Source organism: Pseudochaenichthys georgianus, chromosome 24 (genome assembly GCF_902827115.2).
Source record: "Pseudochaenichthys georgianus chromosome 24, fPseGeo1.2, whole genome shotgun sequence".
Taxonomy (NCBI): Eukaryota; Metazoa; Chordata; class Actinopteri; order Perciformes; family Channichthyidae; genus Pseudochaenichthys; species Pseudochaenichthys georgianus.
The window spans coordinates 27,576,620-27,593,765 of NC_047526.1; the positions used below are offsets into that span (position 1 = coordinate 27,576,620).

General features: G+C 42.1%; 1 protein-coding gene across 12 annotated transcripts in view; it reads right to left on the reverse strand.

Moving 5' to 3' along the window:
• The window catches only part of gphnb (gephyrin b), an 87,157-nt gene that overhangs the window by 4,882 nt on the left and 65,129 nt on the right, over nucleotides 1-17,146 (reverse strand). For 6 of the 12 annotated variants that reach the window (XM_034076329.1, XM_034076328.1, XM_034076325.1 and 3 more), the window contains 9 exons: nucleotides 15,901-15,975; nucleotides 12,473-12,529; nucleotides 9,428-9,470; nucleotides 7,866-8,003; nucleotides 4,803-4,895; nucleotides 2,822-2,877; nucleotides 2,224-2,343; nucleotides 1,872-1,930; nucleotides 1,215-1,368 (listed from right to left, as the gene is read on the reverse strand). In XM_034076329.1, the coding sequence (XP_033932220.1) occupies nucleotides 1,215-1,368; nucleotides 1,872-1,930; nucleotides 2,224-2,343; nucleotides 2,822-2,877; nucleotides 4,803-4,895; nucleotides 7,866-8,003; nucleotides 9,428-9,470; nucleotides 12,473-12,529; nucleotides 15,901-15,975 (795 nt within the window). The remainder of the gene's footprint in view (nucleotides 1-1,214; nucleotides 1,369-1,871; nucleotides 1,931-2,223; nucleotides 2,344-2,821; nucleotides 2,878-4,802; nucleotides 4,896-7,865; nucleotides 8,004-9,427; nucleotides 9,471-12,472; nucleotides 12,530-15,900; nucleotides 15,976-17,146) is intronic. The other 6 variants (XM_034076332.1, XM_034076331.1, XM_071201969.1 and 3 more) reach the window with 3 other exon arrangements.

Genomic DNA, 17,146 nt, shown 5'->3' on the forward strand with positions numbered 1-17,146 from the left:
TTGACAATTCGTTAATTGTTATATTATTAATAAAAAAAGGCCATTGATTGATGATTCTGCATCTGGCTTTTCAGATGGATTTTGAACTTTTTACAAGACAATAATGACTTTGCAGATGTTCCCTTTGACTCTGAGAACTTAGTGGAGGATACTTTCCACTGTTTTGTATCATATTGTACCAGTGACTAATCGATTAATTGTAAAAAAAAGAATCAATTGATTATAAACATGGAATGAATATTGAAAATAATCACAAGTTGCAGCCTTACATTCAGACAAATCCAAGAAAAGAAAATGCTAAACCAATGATTTGCAGCCTTTGTAGGAACAACTGCATTACAGTGTGATATGTAACAGCATAATGTATGTCCTTTATTTGCATTCATACATTTTGACCTCCCTACTTTACATGGTAGAACTACAAATCTGAACTTGCCGTTTGTTTGAGGAAAAGGAAAACAAGCATTGCTCAATATTACAGATATTAAAGAAAAGCAACACCACAAATGAACATGCATCTAGTTCAGCAGGTTCACAGTGGCTTTTTGGGCAGACAAGCTGCATACTTTCAGTTGTAAATTCCAGCTCTGCACAGATATTCACTTTCACCCAAATTCGACATGGTCAATTTAACATTGCTGCAGGTAGAGAGTGTTAATGCAAGACACATCCTCTATATAATCAGACTTGCTCAAGGAAGGGGAGATGAGGACAATAGCACTTCATATTTGGAATGTGGCCATGGAGTAGGTGACTCACGACTGATCACACGATTCGGACATATCTGCACAGTGCCGAGAACAAGGTGTCATGGGTATCTGGAGTCTGCTGAGGATCTCCATGAAGGTTACACACCCAATGAAATTTAAACTGCACCATCAGTCACACAGAGAATGCACAAATATGATCCCAGCGAAACCACCTGGTCACAGATAAACACATCGTTCACAACTGAAAGCACACATGAATCGGCTGAGTGCGCATTCAGCTCTGAATGTTGTGCTGGCGTCCGCAGTCAAAGCAAACAATGTTGATTGTGCATAAATATGAACGAGGTGTGCCGTCAGAGGAGATGGCACGTTGGAGTTACCTTTAGAAGCTGAGGCTGAAGCTTTTTGGCAAATACAGATACAGTGTGTGAGTGCCAAGGCGTAACATTTCCTGAATTGAACATTTCAAGACGAAAACATGCACGTTTCGTCTAACCCTCTTACCTCATTTCCTGTGGACATGACGGCCACCACGGGGAATTTCTGCACCTCCACCTCTGTGACTCCCACAGTGGCCAGGAGACCAATCTCAGACGGGCCCATGTGGGTTCCCTTTGCAAGAACACACTCCCCCCGCTTAATGTCATGACCGATGGGCCTATAACAAGGAAGCAAAGTGGGTCGTTTAGAGGAAAAGAGAGAGAGAAAGAAAGAATGCATTATGTTAAAACATGTATTATTAGTCAAATGTAACATAAATACAATTATGGAGACGTGTCGTGGATTTGACCCTACAAAAGGACCATTAGCAACTACATTTCATATCCAGTGTTGAATGCTTTCGAGTTGTTGCCTTTATTTTGTTAAACATGGTCCCCATTTACTGTAGGTCAACTAATCGGGACTTTTATCCATTTTTTATTCTTTGATCACTGTGGAACATTCAGAAAAAACTGCGGTTTCTCCAAGAATTAAAAGTAAAACGGGTCGATCAATCGATAGACACAATTTCTTTGTGGGTAAAGTATTCCTTTAGGTATATATTTTTATTAAATCCTAATGATCATATGAAAACATCTAATATAATCTCCATTTTTCAGTATGAAAGTGCTTTTTATAAGAGGCCCTTAACAATGCTAACCAACACAATAACACACTGACCTGATGTCCTGCCCCGGGCGAGCCTGGACGAGGATTCGTACTTCCAACTCTTCTGTGCCCTGAAAGACAAACCAGCCATCAGATCTATCAAAAGGAACACAACCAACTGTACAAACCCAAATGCATTGTGTATTGTGCTTATCTTTGGGCTTAACCTATTCTCAGTGACATCTACAACTACTATAATCCATTTTCAGCTGCTATGGCATTGGTGTAGACTCTAAATAGTATCTGCATGTGTTGGTGAATGTAAAACACAAGCCAGTGATGCCCTTTATGATGGGCTGCATAAACCACAATGTGGGCGTCTTCCTGCCTCTTCATTGGACGAAAGAGCAGAAGTCAGACTCACGTCTTCAGACTCGCGGAGCAGCTCGGTGTCTTCCACCTGCACTACAGCGTCGGCCCCGCATGGGATGGGGGCCCCCGTCGTCACCCTCATCACCTGGCCGGGCATCACTGTGTGGGTGGGCTGCAGAGAGACACAGAACAAAGCATTATGGTTTATCCTTTAACTTAAGTAGCATATCATTTCATTTGTTGAAGTATGTGTTTGCATGTGTTCTGATTTCCTTCAATATGAGAGGTGGAGGTAGTCAATACATCTCTGTAGCCTGCTCTTGTCTCAGAGGTTTCATCTGTTTTATAGTTTGGCAGGAATTTTACTTCTTTTGCCACGCTTTGGGGCAAAGGGCTTTTCATCTCTGCTAAGGGAACACACTGGTGAGCAATTACAGCTGGCCAAGGCGTGAGGTGAAGGACAAAAGTGAAGTACTTTATTTTCATTCACAGGTTGTGTGGGTGTTTGTGTGACAGGGACTGTGTGTGTGTGTGTGTGTGTGTGTGTGTGTGTGTGTGTGTGTGTGTGTGTGTGTGTGTGTGTGTGTGTTGGACTTTTTTTGTGAGCTAGAGAAAGCATGTGTGTCTAAAGTGTCAACGTGGGCGCGGACCTGCTCTCCAGCTTGGGACTCTCCGATGATGAAGCGGTCGCCTGGGCCGTCAGCCGCTAAAATAAAAGAAAGATTTAATAGCATTACACACACGTACAGCTGAAAACGTGTGTATGTGTGACGTGTGTGTGTGTGTGTAGGAGTGTGCCATTTAGTTGAGTCATTTTATTTCAGTGGGAAAAAGAATGAACAAATCGGAGAAGGAGAGAGAGAGAGACATTTGATGTTGTTTAATTAAACATAATAATGGAAATACACTCAGTAATGTCAATGCTTGAAGATCACAGAACCTTTGCATTATGCACTTTTTATTAAATTCCTTTCCTTCAACCTATTTGTTCTGCTCGTGTACAGACCAAACGCACAGGAACAAGAATGAAAACTTATGATGAAACACTAAAAACACTATTCAAACTTAAATTACTCCTAGATATTGCGAACTGTCCTTGGAGAGTGTGACACGAATATAGGATGACATGCTTCCACAATGGTGATAAAATACAAGTCTCGCACTGAAACACTTGGAAAGACCAAGTGGACGAACTAAATCTGTTATTTTTGTGATTTTTCAGAAATTGGCACAATCTAAATGAGGGTTTTCCAACTCATAGATCCAGATCTGGGGGTTGAGAAAAGAATACTGTGCTCTGGTGAAACTACTGGGTTATTGGGTCCTTCCGCACACAAAGCCTAGGCTCTAACATCTCTTAAATCTACACATGTAAGCCTCGGCAGGCGCCAGGCCCTTAGGACAAGATTCCTTTCATCCAGAGAGACCTGCGGTGCTCTGCTCCTCCATCAGCAAGAGCCAAGCGCAGATGTAACATGCAAGAGTTTGTGAGCTGCCTGGAGCTAGCAAGCGGCCACCCTGCTCTCCAGGTTAACAGGCCCTCGATGCTTTAAAGGATGCTCAGCAACTGCACGAATTCAACTATGACTGGACGCTACAGGAAAAAAACCTGTCTCTCTTGCCACTTATCTCCACCTGGAAGCCATGGAGGACAGCCCCCTCCATGTCCCACAATGCAATGCCTCATTCTTCCCTCAGCTCCCGTTGGCCCTCACAGGCTCCTGAGGCAGTTCTCCCCTGTGTCCTGCTCCTCTCTAACCAGCACCATCAGTGCATGTGTACAGGAGGAGAGACAGTGGCCTGGGTAGTTCTCCAGCTTGATCTATGTTGTTACTTCTGAAGATTAGGTTCACCAGTGTGAGGTCACATGTCAGGACCGTGTTTCATGCTACCCTCTATTATCCTTAAGTGAAATTGTTTTCTTCATTAGATCTAGTGCGATGGAACCACTTGTATTTCAGTGGTGTGTTAAGTCTCAGCGTACACTAGTACATTTACAATATAACAAGACAAGATTAAACATATTTGGTTCCAATGTGTTTTTTCTCCAGGTAATTAGGCATTAAAAATCCCTTAAAACGGCTTATTGTTGAATGAAACATTGTGTTTTATATTTTAATTTAGAGAACCGTCATTGTATCAAATGAGCAGGACATCATCACAACAATCTGTATATTTGATTTACTTATAAGAAAAAAAGGATTTATAATAGTTTTTACCACAGATATAGAATATACATTTTTATATTTTTTCTGATTTTAATTTATTTTACTCTATATCTATGGACCAAAGCAAATGTATTGGCAGACTTCATTTACTTTAACGGCCCTTAAAGCGCTTTACATATAAATGTATTGTATGTGAAAACCTTCTTTGGCAATAAAACTAATTATTATTTCGATTCTGAAATTTAAAAAAAAGACTACATTTGTTTGTGGCGGGGCAATTTCTAAAGATTTGAAATTCCAGGCAGATTTTCTGGCTAACCGAGACTCCTCCTCCCCCTAGTAAAAACGACTAGTATCAGCACATCTTGGTCTACATTGTTTCAGCAGAACTGACCCCAATGCCAAATCTGAGACTGACGGGGACATATTTCAAATCAGCTGGCACAATACAAACGGTTCTTACCTCTCACAGCATAACCATCCTTGACAGAGGCAGGAAAGGGTGGCAGGTTGTCTTTGGCATAAACGTCCTGAGCCAGGACTCGACCCATCCCATCTGTGGGAGAGGGGGGAGAGGGGGGGGATCATGAGTATGAGAAGGGGAGGAGAAGCTGGGACCGTGCTTCTGAGTCAGATCGAGATACGAGCCAGAGGTGTGTGTGTGTGTATATATGTGTGTGTGTTTTAAGAGAGACAGAGTGGGACACCACACACACACACACACACACACACACACACACACACACACACACACACACACACACACACACACACACACACACACACACACACACACACACACACACACACACACACACACACACACACACACACACACACACACACACACACACACACACACACACACACACACACACACACACACACACACACACACACACACACACTCTGTTTCAGCGTCACTAATTCACATACAACAAGTGCTGCTATCCAAATCCAAAAAAAAGCCAGACAACTTAAGAGCACCTGTGTAGGCAGAACAGAGACTCTGCATATAGACAGTAGCTCAGAGAGAGCGAGGGAAGGAAGGAGAGGAAGATGGAGAAAACAGAGGCAGAGTGGGCGGAGGAGAGAAATCCTGGCACTAGAAATACCTTAAGCTGCTATGTGGCTATATATAGCATTTTCAGCGCCTTTCTGCTATGATTATGTGGGAGTTAATATGGAGATCTAAGCTTTGATATCAATGAAAATAATATGCATGTACACCCACACACATGCATACACACATCATGTCAAAGACAGTCATAACGAGTGGTTGTAAATGATATATCGACGTTGGAGAAGAAGACACACGTGATTATTTGTGTCCAATCCTCACAGCTTGTTTTGTTTAGGTCAACAGCATTTCACCTGTGTGTATTTCCGAGCTGCTCCGTCCAAGCTGCTGTTCAAACAACGTGTTCAAACCAGTGTGTTGAAGCAGAGGATTGAATACAAATAGAACAGAGGTTTTACTGAAGCTGAAATATGTGTTTGATCAGATGCTTTGAGAAACATCACACGAAGAAGGGTTTTAAAAGGGTTACATAACGGTAAATACATCTATCGGTTTTGTGACATAACTCCTCCGAATAACATGCTGGTAAAAACAATATGGCATTTTAGAAGACTGTGAAAGTATATGCATGTGAACGAGGGAGGCGTGTGGTGCAGTGGGTTGTGCGTTGGTGTTGGGATCAGAGGGTCACAGGTTCAAACCCCACTGCAGTCAGCATGTCGTTGTGTCCCTGGGCAAGACACTTCACAGTGTTGAGTATGTAAGTCGCTTTGGATAAAAGCGATATGTAATGTGATGTAATGAACCGGCACACACACATTTTGGGAAATATGCTTATTGCCCAGTTCCCATGTCTAAATGTACCTGCTGATGGTGGTTTTGCATTTAGTGTACAGACATGAGAGTGGTATTAATCTTCTATTCTTGTTTTCGTTAAGAAAATTAAAGTGTATTTCCAAGAAATATAAATGTTTTATGTGACTGGAGTACAGATTTGAGGTATTTAGCATTAAACTGTGTTATTGTTCTTTCATTATAATACTCTACCTAACAAAACCTCCTGAAGAAACAGTAAAAGAGTGGCATTCAATGCTCAATAATATATGTAAAAGAACATTGTGATGATGTAATAAGAGATATGTTAAATGCAAAAAAGCAGCTTAAGCACCAATACATGTATACATGCACACACTCCCAAGCACACATCCATGCACACCTCTCTAAATCCAGCAGGGGAGCTGCTCCAGCTGTTGTCTCTCTAAATATTTCATCTCTCATATCCCATCCTCCTCTCCTCCTCCTCTCCCCACTGCCCTCCTCCCAGCTGTGCTCCTGCAAATCCTACAACTCCCTCCCCTCTCAAGGAACATGAAATATCACTTTACACCCGGGAGAAGAAAGAGAGTTCCTTCCACCACCATTGAGCTAGACGTCATGTGTGCCGCCGCAGGGTGTTCGTGCCCCCAATCTGTGCTACCCCTACTTCTGAGCTGAATTAAAGAGTGTGTGTCTCCCCCTCTGGCCCTCAGCCTGGCTCTGTGTCACTGAGGCCACGCTGCCAGAAGGCTGACGAGACCCACGGGGGCTAAACTAACTTCCGTGTGTATGTTTGTATCTGTTTAGACATGCAATTCATAAAACAGAATATACCTACAGAGATACATTAAGCAATGCATTCCATCTTGAATGAGGCTATAAATGACTGTATATTGTTTCTACTTTCTGTCACTTCATTCTATTCTAGTCACATGTGTTGAATGTATGTTGAGTGTGTTTAGTGTGAAGTGGCTGCAACCCTGTGTTAAAATGCCTAATTAAGGAACCTGTGGATTATCATAAGAGCAAACATAAACAAATGTTAACCTACAACAAACCTGTGTGATCACAAAGCATACCAATATGTGTAAATCAGATATCTTTCTACTTCCCTTTCCAAACTGGATGACAGTGAACTAAAACAGACTCACGCTAAAACAAAACATTAAATGCTTAGTATGTTGTATCATTTCTGTTTAGTTTGTCACTAAACCATTTCTACAGTACATACGAGATTTATATCAAAGCAGCATTAAAGTGACACACTCTGTTCCATGAACTTTCTCAACAAAAGAAAACAACGAAGAGACGCCCAATGCAGCATTTAAAATAGTCTTGTCAATGTTGTGCAGCAGCAAATGCAAACAAAATATGAATCATAAGGAATTGGTTGCATTTTATCAGCCGTGTGGCCAAGAACAGCTATGTGTGCGAGCATGTTGCTGTGAGCGTGAGCGACACCAAGGCATGCAGACTGCTGATTCAGCGAGGAGTCCAGTTGTGCACAGAGAGAGTTAAAAAGCTGTCATGTGAACTTAGCGAGTGTGTGTTGCTGCATCCATCTGAAAGGTGCGACACATCGACATCCCAGCATGCCTAGCGGCTGCTGTCAGCAGACATCATGGGAAAGGGAACTGGAAAGGCCACCGGGCAGGTGAACTATTTAAGACGTGAAACTGTCCTCCTCACCTCTGTAGTTGATGATCTCAGTGCCCAGGACGGCGGTCATCTCCAGCACAGTGATGAAGGCCTTGTCCATGGAGGTGAGGGGGAAGGGGGACATGCGGTGCCTCCGGGCCACCTTGGTGATGTCCACTGCACTGTGACCTGGGGAGACAGGAGACATTACACACACTGTCAAAACATCACAAAACAAGAACATTATAACTGTTCAAAATGACTCACATCCAACATAAACATGCAGTACAGTGTAGACCCTCACATGTATTGGGAGGATATCAATATTTGAGAAAATCTGATCACAGAATATAAACTTATATTCTTTTTTTAAGCACATTACATTTTTAATATCGGGCATCTGAAATAGTGTTGACCAAGATTGCTTCCAAATTACCTGGAAAATATATTTGATGTACGGGAATTGAATGAAACTTATCCACTTAGACAAAGTTTTAATTATCTTCAGCGCAATAATACAGAGAAAGACATTCCATAGTTTACGTAAACTTCAATTTATGAATGGTTATCATTGTTCCCAATCATTTGCAGGTTTGGATAAAACTAATGCACACGCTATAGACACTAAAGTGTGTCAACATTTACACACACACTTTGGATAAGAAGTCTAAATGTAGTGCATTCGGTAGAAAACCGAATGATTTCAGACATAGCTCCAGACCCAAGCTTTGAAATGAAAAAGCCCAGCCTAAATGAGAGAACACGCTCCCCTTTAAGCATTTTCATTCTTAAATAAGACGGTTTGAAAGTTAAGAGGGAGATATAGCGGAGGGAGGGAACTCTGCGGGGAATCAATCCAGAGACAGTGCAGCCTCCAAAGGCAAGGAACTGAACCACTCAACTATCTCTGGAGACAGAATCTATATTTTAAGAATTTTCTTTTGGCCCAAGAGCTACAAAAAAACTTTTTAAAAACCTACTAAGAGATTAGAACTGATTTGGGCGCATTGGGTTGGCGTCTGCAGCAGAGGTCGAATTTGAAGGGACATGATAATGCACACATGCAAAACAAACACATATAGAAATAAATATATGGATCCATGTATTCCTCCAGTGCGTGTGTGCACTTACACAACTGAAACACCATGGGGAGAGCTTGGCGAAGAGACGGTCCTGTTTGTTTGCAGAATGTGTGGAACCAGCAGGATGATAGAGGTGCTCGATAGCAGCCATGTTGGCCTAATAATACCTCTCTAATAATTCCAAAGGCACAAAGCAAGGTGTAACTAATATGTAATCTGCTCTCTCTCTCCCCTTCTCTCTGTATCTCGCTCTCCCTCTGCCTCTCTGGCTCACAGCGAAGAATAGACGCTGTGCTTTGATTTCCCTTGACCCAATTTCTCTCCTTTAAACACACACTTACGCTTCCACAGCATATTCTGATGCTCAACATGAGGCTTAACAACCTCTGGCAAAACACCACGCACACACACACACACACAATGGGCGTGCAACACAAACCATGCTTGCGTTATCACATCCATTTTAAATCTATGTATGCTTGTTTGAGAGCACACATTGTGACATACAAGATAACACAACTTAGAACTCACTTGATCTTAGGATATTTTCTTTGCTGCTGCATCGTGACTGCACCTAAAGATGGAGAGGGTGATTTGGAACGAGGCAAAGGGCAAAAGGAAAGAGAGAAAGCAGAGGTCGAGGTCATTTAAGATAAACCGATAAACGTTTGACATGCTTGAGATGAGAAGCTGTTTATACAACAGTCAGAAGCATGTGTCACACTACACTGTGCACTTTGTCCTGCTGTTGTTGGGAGATGACTGCATCTCCTGCGTTACAATTGTTATCACTTACTGTACACTACATCACAGGTGATATTCACACTGATAAATGCACTGACATTTCATTTCACTATTAGATTAGAAAAGGAATATACGGACAAAGGCAACAACATACAGAGTGACAATATCGTATCACACAAGGTCATAACAGATGTTTAACTGTGCTACGGTGTGACATCAAATGTAGTGGAGATGTAGTGTTGAGTTTAGATAGTGGCTGGTGCAGGACGGGTTCTCCTGAGATCGCTGATGCGGCCTGACAGCTGCACTACTGCTTTACCTCGTGTAATCTATAGCAAGGTGGAGAGGAGGGGCGAGAGCTGGGCTGAGCTTCCCAAAGGCATCTCGACACTACGAACTTTAATGTGTTGTCGGTAATGTTTATAACTTATATGTCTTAGCCACATCAATTAAAACAATACCACCATGGGATGACCTTTATCTGATGTTAGCAAATCTCAAAATGAAGATTATATTCAGCAGAAACTGTTTCCTCCGCTCAAACAAAAGGTATTGGTTACGGTTTTGGGATATTTTCCCACTTATTTATTACCATTTGTAATATTTTCTTTCATGTTTTCTTTGTATGTATTGGCTTTGTAGATACAGCTATTTGAAAAAAACACAAACTGTTAAAGGTGGCGTAGGTAAGTTTGAGAAACCGGCTCGAGATACACTTTTTGTTATATTCCATGGAATGCTCTTAACATCCCGATAGCAATGAATATCTGAAGTGCTTTGACAAAAAATCCATAAAAAAAATGTCATCTGTAGAAGCCGTAATACTGTAAAAAGTACAAGTGGCCTACCTGCCTGTCAGCCTTCCATCGGGGCACACACTTATCTCGTGCCCTCATTCGTCATGTGCGCGTTCGTGTGTGTTGGAGGAGGGGCTCTGTGAGGAAGTGGCAGATTTTCTCCGGTTGTGTATTTTCAAATTCTAGCGATCTCGAGCAGGTTTCTCAAACTTACCTACCCCACCTTTAACAAAAGTGTGAATATGTGTGTATAATGAAACTAAAACTGAAATAAAAACTAAGTTAAATACAAAAAAAAAGAAGATATTGGGATTCAAAGTTCAAAGTATCTTTATTTTCCATGTTGGTTTTGTAGCCAAGATAAAAAAAATAAAAACACAAAACTCTAAACAATTTAGCTCTCAATCTCTTATTAATATTCATATTGAAGGTAGTTAAGTGGTGACAAAAAAGTGATGTATGTACTATACAGTATAATGACGTGTATCAATAGTACATATAGAAAACATAGGGCTGATCACAGATGCTACACAGCATTATTACAACTACCATATTGCACTATTCCACTTTTTATTTTATTTTTGTTCTCACTTTTTTAAAAACTATTTTTCTTTTTTGTATTACAATATTAATATTGTCTGCTTATCTGTATTATTGTGTTGCAGTGTTTTTCAACGACATAATTACTCTGTAGCTATGTTAGTTTGACAATAAAGAACCTTGAACCTTGAACCATATACAATTCCTTAGAAGCAGATCCTGAGTTACAGTAGGAGCATGCTGTTGGGAAGCTCAGCTTTAGTGAAGGAGAATCACAAGTTGCAAGTTGCCATTAAGATTGGCAGAGAATAAAACGATTTATTGTACACCAAATAGTAAAAAAAAGCAATCAATTCTGACGCCGTCATTTTAAGGTCTGTAGAAAATCATGGCGGATATTTACACTTACATTTATTTTTCCCAATAGTGAGCGGGACAATTTTGATTTTGGGGATTTTTTAGCACTCCATTTGTCTTCTCGAATGCTAAATGCCCTGACTTCCTTTATCAGAGGTTTTGTATTAACATAACTTATCGTACTTCTGTCTGCCCTCACATGTCTTTCACTTTTACTGTTGCAACTATTGCATCACAGAAACACACACATTGGGTGTGGGTGGTGTGCGGTGTATGGAGAACCAAAACACCCATGGTGAAGGTGAAGTTCTCTCTACCCCACCCACCCAGCCATAAAACCCTGTCTTCCTCCTCCCCTCCCTCACCGCCATACTAACTAAGCTAACATTGTGACACCACTGGGCACCAAACAGCCGAAGTGAGAGGGTGGGAGATGGGAGATGAGGCAAGGTGGGTGGGATGGTGGAGGAAGAGGAGGGATGGAGAGACAGAGAGAAAGAAAGACCACAACAGAGAGAGAGAGAGACAGAGGGTGGAAGGATGAGGATCAGCATGACGTGGTCCCACAGCCCGGAAAGAAAAGAAACAAAAACAGGAAGCACGAACTAGACAGACTTCAGTAAACTACAGAGCCGAGACACAGCAGAAAGGAGGGAACACAGGAGGAACAAGAACAAAAACAATAAAGACCACTCGAGCGGCCTGATGGCATCTACTGAACAGACATCCAGCACACCAGACATAGCTACTGAAAGCAGAGCATGTTAACCGGAGAGACAGAGACAGATGGGGGGAGAGAAGGGGAGACGGACAGAGAAACAAGAAGAAACAGGAAAGTGTGTGTGGGAGACGGAAAGAGGAGGACTCCTAACAGACCGGACAGAGAGACAGTGAACGACAGACAGATAGAGGACGAGAAAGAGACATGTGGCAACAGACAGATAGAAAGATATATACAAAGAGAGAGAGAGAGAGAGAGAGAGAGAGAGAGAGAGAGAGTGAGCGAGGGCTAGAGAGATAGCTAGGCAAGCGAGGAGGGGAGAAAGGGGGGGACACAGAGAGCGGGGCGTTTGTTTTGCGCGCTCCTCGGAGGAGGGTGAGGGAAAGGCAAGGAGGGGAGGGGGGGCGGGATAGTTACTCGAGAGCTGAAGGTCCTCCTGCGATCATCTTTAAGCCCCTCCAACCTACACTGGAGCTAGTGGAGATAAAGCATCGAATCACAGGCATCAGTGCATCTGTCCCAGCAAACCACAACACCACAGACAGACAGACAGACAGACAGACAGACGGACAGACAGACAGACAGACGGACAGACATACATACAGACAGACAGACAGACAGACAGACAGACAGACAGACAGACAGACATCCGCTACGACAGGGAACCCTAGCAGGAGAAGGGAGCAGCAGGGATAGAAAGAGATAGTAAGAGAGAGAAACTGATAAAGAAAGCGCAGTGGGCTCTCGGCTGGCATATGGCACCCAGTGACAGCCATATTGGAGGCCCTGGGAGCATTTGTAAAAAACATTTTGAATTATACAACTGTTTAAGACGATAACTTCTGCGCTATTTTTGTAATAACTGACTCTAGTGTCATGTTGGATTGGAAGAGAACACCAATCATGGTAGAGAATGAAAGGGGCCCTGTTATGCTCATTTTCAGGCTCGTAGAAAGTCTAACACTACATAACTAAAGATGTGACACATAATGTACTTCTCACAGTTAACCTAAATAACAACGTTCGTAACCTAAATGAAGCACACTTGGACAGGAAAAAGCACATGTGTTTGATATTATATTTTCTTCTACATCCGCTATCTGTAATTGAAGCTTATTTGTTTGTAAACAGCCTATTTAGGGGACCACCATGATGGCACCAGCTGTGGTTGCTAGGAGATTTGATGCACAACTGCAGAGCCCTCATTTAGAGAGAGAGAGAGAGAGGTATGTTGAAAAAAAGAGACAGAAAAAGGACAAAGGTGGGGATTAAGGGAGCTAAATACAGCTACAGCAAGACACAGATCAAACTTGCAGACATTGAAAAGCACATATGAATTCTAACGTTCGACAGCTAGGACATTTTCGTACAAAGTGTGCCTTTCTAATACAAAAAAAAAACTACATTTTTAAAATGAAGACACGATTAACGCAGAACAGTTACATCAGAAGCTCACTACTTAGCTTGTTTCTTTAAACACAGACACACCACAAGTATCACACGTTTCTACTTCCTGATCACATATGCCTCTACAGTAATGACATGAATCTGTCCTGCAGCTAATGCAGTTCAAACACTCACCGCTAACCAAAAAAAAGCCTTGATGCAAGGTGGAGTGATGACACTAAGACTGACACGGTGGAAAACAAGACCTCATTATGGAAAAAAGCATACACAACTCAGAAGAACATATCATACCATCAGAGAGTGATGGGGGGAGACAGTTTGCATATGGAGATGAACACGGTGGAACAAGCTACAGAGTGTGTGTTTGGAAGTGAGGAGAGTTTGTGGAGAATGAGTGCAGTAGTAGTATGGGGCGGTCTTTGGACATAAAGGGAGGGGGAAGGCAAAAAAGCAGACTTTCAAACAATCTCACACTCATTTCTAATCTACCCTCCACTGCAATCCCCCCGTACTGGTGAGAGACTGACCGAGTGAGAGAAGAGAATGAGTTCATGAGGGATGCAAATGGAAACACACACACTTCATACATTAGATTAGAAAGTTCCTCTGTAAGCATACTAAGGTGAAATAAAGTCATTGAGAGCCATTGTTGTGTGTGTGTGTGTGTGTGTGTGTGTGTGTGTGTGTGTGTGTGTGTGTGTGTGTGTGTGTGTGTGAGGATGTGGGCTTTATTTGTCTTAATTGCAGTAAACTCAGAATGCAGACACACACAAAAAAAAAGAAAACTGGACCCTCTTGCCAGAAACACTAATCACGCCAACCCCGTTGTCGCCACGGAAACAGCCTGACGACGGGTTGTCATGGAGATCTGCCAAGAAGATGTGTGATGCGGCGGTGTCTTACGGACGGAGAACAGCGAGCGTGGCCAGGTCAGAGAGACACGTGGCTCCGGGGGGGAAATCGATTGGGGCCAATAGCCAGCTGGAGGAAATGATGGCATGCAACCGCTGCGGTGCTGAGCTCAGCGCAAAAACAAAGGAGCTGTCAGAGAAATTATGCAAAAAAAGGGGAAGATTTATCCGCCTGCCGTGAGGGAGAGAAGGTTGTGACAGGGCGAGAGAGGCTCGTTCGGACCAGATTCAACCGCCTCCCCCCGCGGGACGTGGCAAGAGAGGGAGAGAGCAGAGGACAACATGCTGGAGTGATAGTGGCGGAGCGGTAGAGGGTAGGACAAAATGCTACTGTGGAAATCCAGAGCAAAGTCTTCCTCTCCAGGGGGGGGGAGAGCCGGAGGGGGAGACACCACTGAAGGCCTCTGCTCTCTCCACTGACTCCCATCACTTCTCATGGGCTTCCCAATGTCTTCATCATCCGTTAATTCACACTTTCAAATTCCAACCAGGTACATTCACACAGACAAGCTCACGCACTCAACATACTACGACATCACCAGCCACAGACATCACAGGAAATGACCAGATGGGGGATGACTGAGAGAGGATGAGTGCTGGTGGATAATGACTTCTAAAGGTGGTGATACACAGGGCAACAATGAGGGGCAACACAGTCCAACTCAAGTGCTGCTTTTCTATTTGTATGTATACTATTGCCATGTGTATCACCACGCTACTTGAAAACCTGTCCTGAATGACCTACTGTACACACCTCCCCCTGTTTACATCAGTTTAATGGGAAAGACTCAAATGTATTTTGTTTGTTTTTGCAGAATCACAGACCCCATTTACTTGGCATCAACATGCATCAGCTCACTAAGATAATGGTATCGATATACATCTCAAGTGAGCCAATACAACCTCTAAAAGCTTTCATTATTAAGTAGATCTTTTTCTTGACTTGATAAGATAAGTCTTGATCAAACTGTAAGTGAACAAATTATTTTTAAGGTAAACAACACAGAACTGACATCCCGTTTCTATGCAGATGTTGCTAAATCTTTATGGATTGGAGTACATCTTGTCAAGCTGTGCTCTGCCCACCTTAAACCAGTAAGAGGACCACTCCAGATAAAGCACAAGCACACAATTCCAAAGTAAACTAATTAAAAATAGATTGCAAAAAGAGAGTGTGTTCATGTATGGATATAAGATATCCAGTCACAAATCTCATGTTATTACCACCTGTAAATGGGGTCGACTTCTTCAATACCACCATGTTTTGACCTTTGACCCTGTGACACTTTTCTGGATCTTAACCAGTACTCTACTACTATACTTTGTTTACGTTGTTCTGGAGTATCAGCAAAGGCACTAAAAGCAGGTTTGCTATAGCTAGGGGTGGCCCAGTGTGATCGAGTCTAACATGTTTGATGTGCCTCTCCCTGCCTGTGTACATGTGTGTTGGCGTGTGAGGTGCATTGTGGGATGCCAGTGGCCTGCATGCCGGTAGATAAGAGGTTGGTAGAAGGTTAGCGGGTTTACCTGGTCCAAGGTAGAGTACCTTGACTTGAGCGTGATGACCTCATCCAGGTGAGCCCTGAATTCTCTCCGTGAGGCCTGGGGGAAGCCACAGGATAGTCACTCACCTTCAAACCACACACACTCTCACACAGGTGCAGGCAACAGGCATGCACACCAACTCTGATCAACACAACATATCAGTTAGTGGAGCTTTTAAAACACTGTGGCTCAAACAGTCTCCTCGTTTCCCCCACATATCCCTGAACTCAACCACTAGCCTAACACACATTCTCCAATCGCATCAAAGGAAATTGAAGAATAAAAATAAATGGCAAACAACTAGAAAGCACTAACCACCAAGAAACAAAACCAAAGATGGATGACGAACAGAACCAGTTCAATGGATGTTCACGACAGAACCCGTGGAGCTCTGCTACTGTGGACACATGTCTCTATAAGTGAGTGTGTGTGCAGGTAGATAAGAAGTGAACCGAGTGAGTGCTTGAGCCCTGGTCGTACCCGAGGCCTCTGTCTGGAAAAGAGTCAATGCTTTGGCTTATTTGTATTATTTTAATGCAATTATGATTTAGGTGTAGATAGAATAAGATAATTTAAACCTCCTCAAAACATGTAAGATGACATATAGCCTGACTGATACTGGATTTTTGTTTGGCCAATACTATAATGCAAGATAAAAACATTTTTGATGATGAATGATTAGATCTTACATTTGGTATTTAAAAAGATTGTGTCTTATGATTTAAACTGAACAGCATTTGCAAATTAGGAATATAGGAATAAGAATATCATTAAGAACGTTGATAAAAAGAGGTTATCGAACCATTCTGACCTGGGCAAGCCAGCATCATCAGCATTACATTAGTATTTCAATTATCTTCAAGATACTGTTCAGGGAATTTCTGTTTTTCAATTATGGCTGGTGTACAAGACCAAAACAGGTGAAAAACATTGGCTTTAACATAAATTACAAGTATAGCAACTGCAGTAATCCAATTAAAGCAATTATTAATAATAATAATAATAATAATACGTTTATTTAGTATAGCATTATGAGGAAGGAGGAGAATGGTTGCATTACAACTACTTTAGAAAAAAACATCTTCTCTCTTGCTTTTAAGATAAATGAAGATGAATTATTTTAAAACATGTTCAATAGATATAAGATTAAACTAATCATTACCTAAGATAAGATTAACTAATCATTACCTCCAACCATCTTTGTTATCTGACATTATTTTTTCACGTC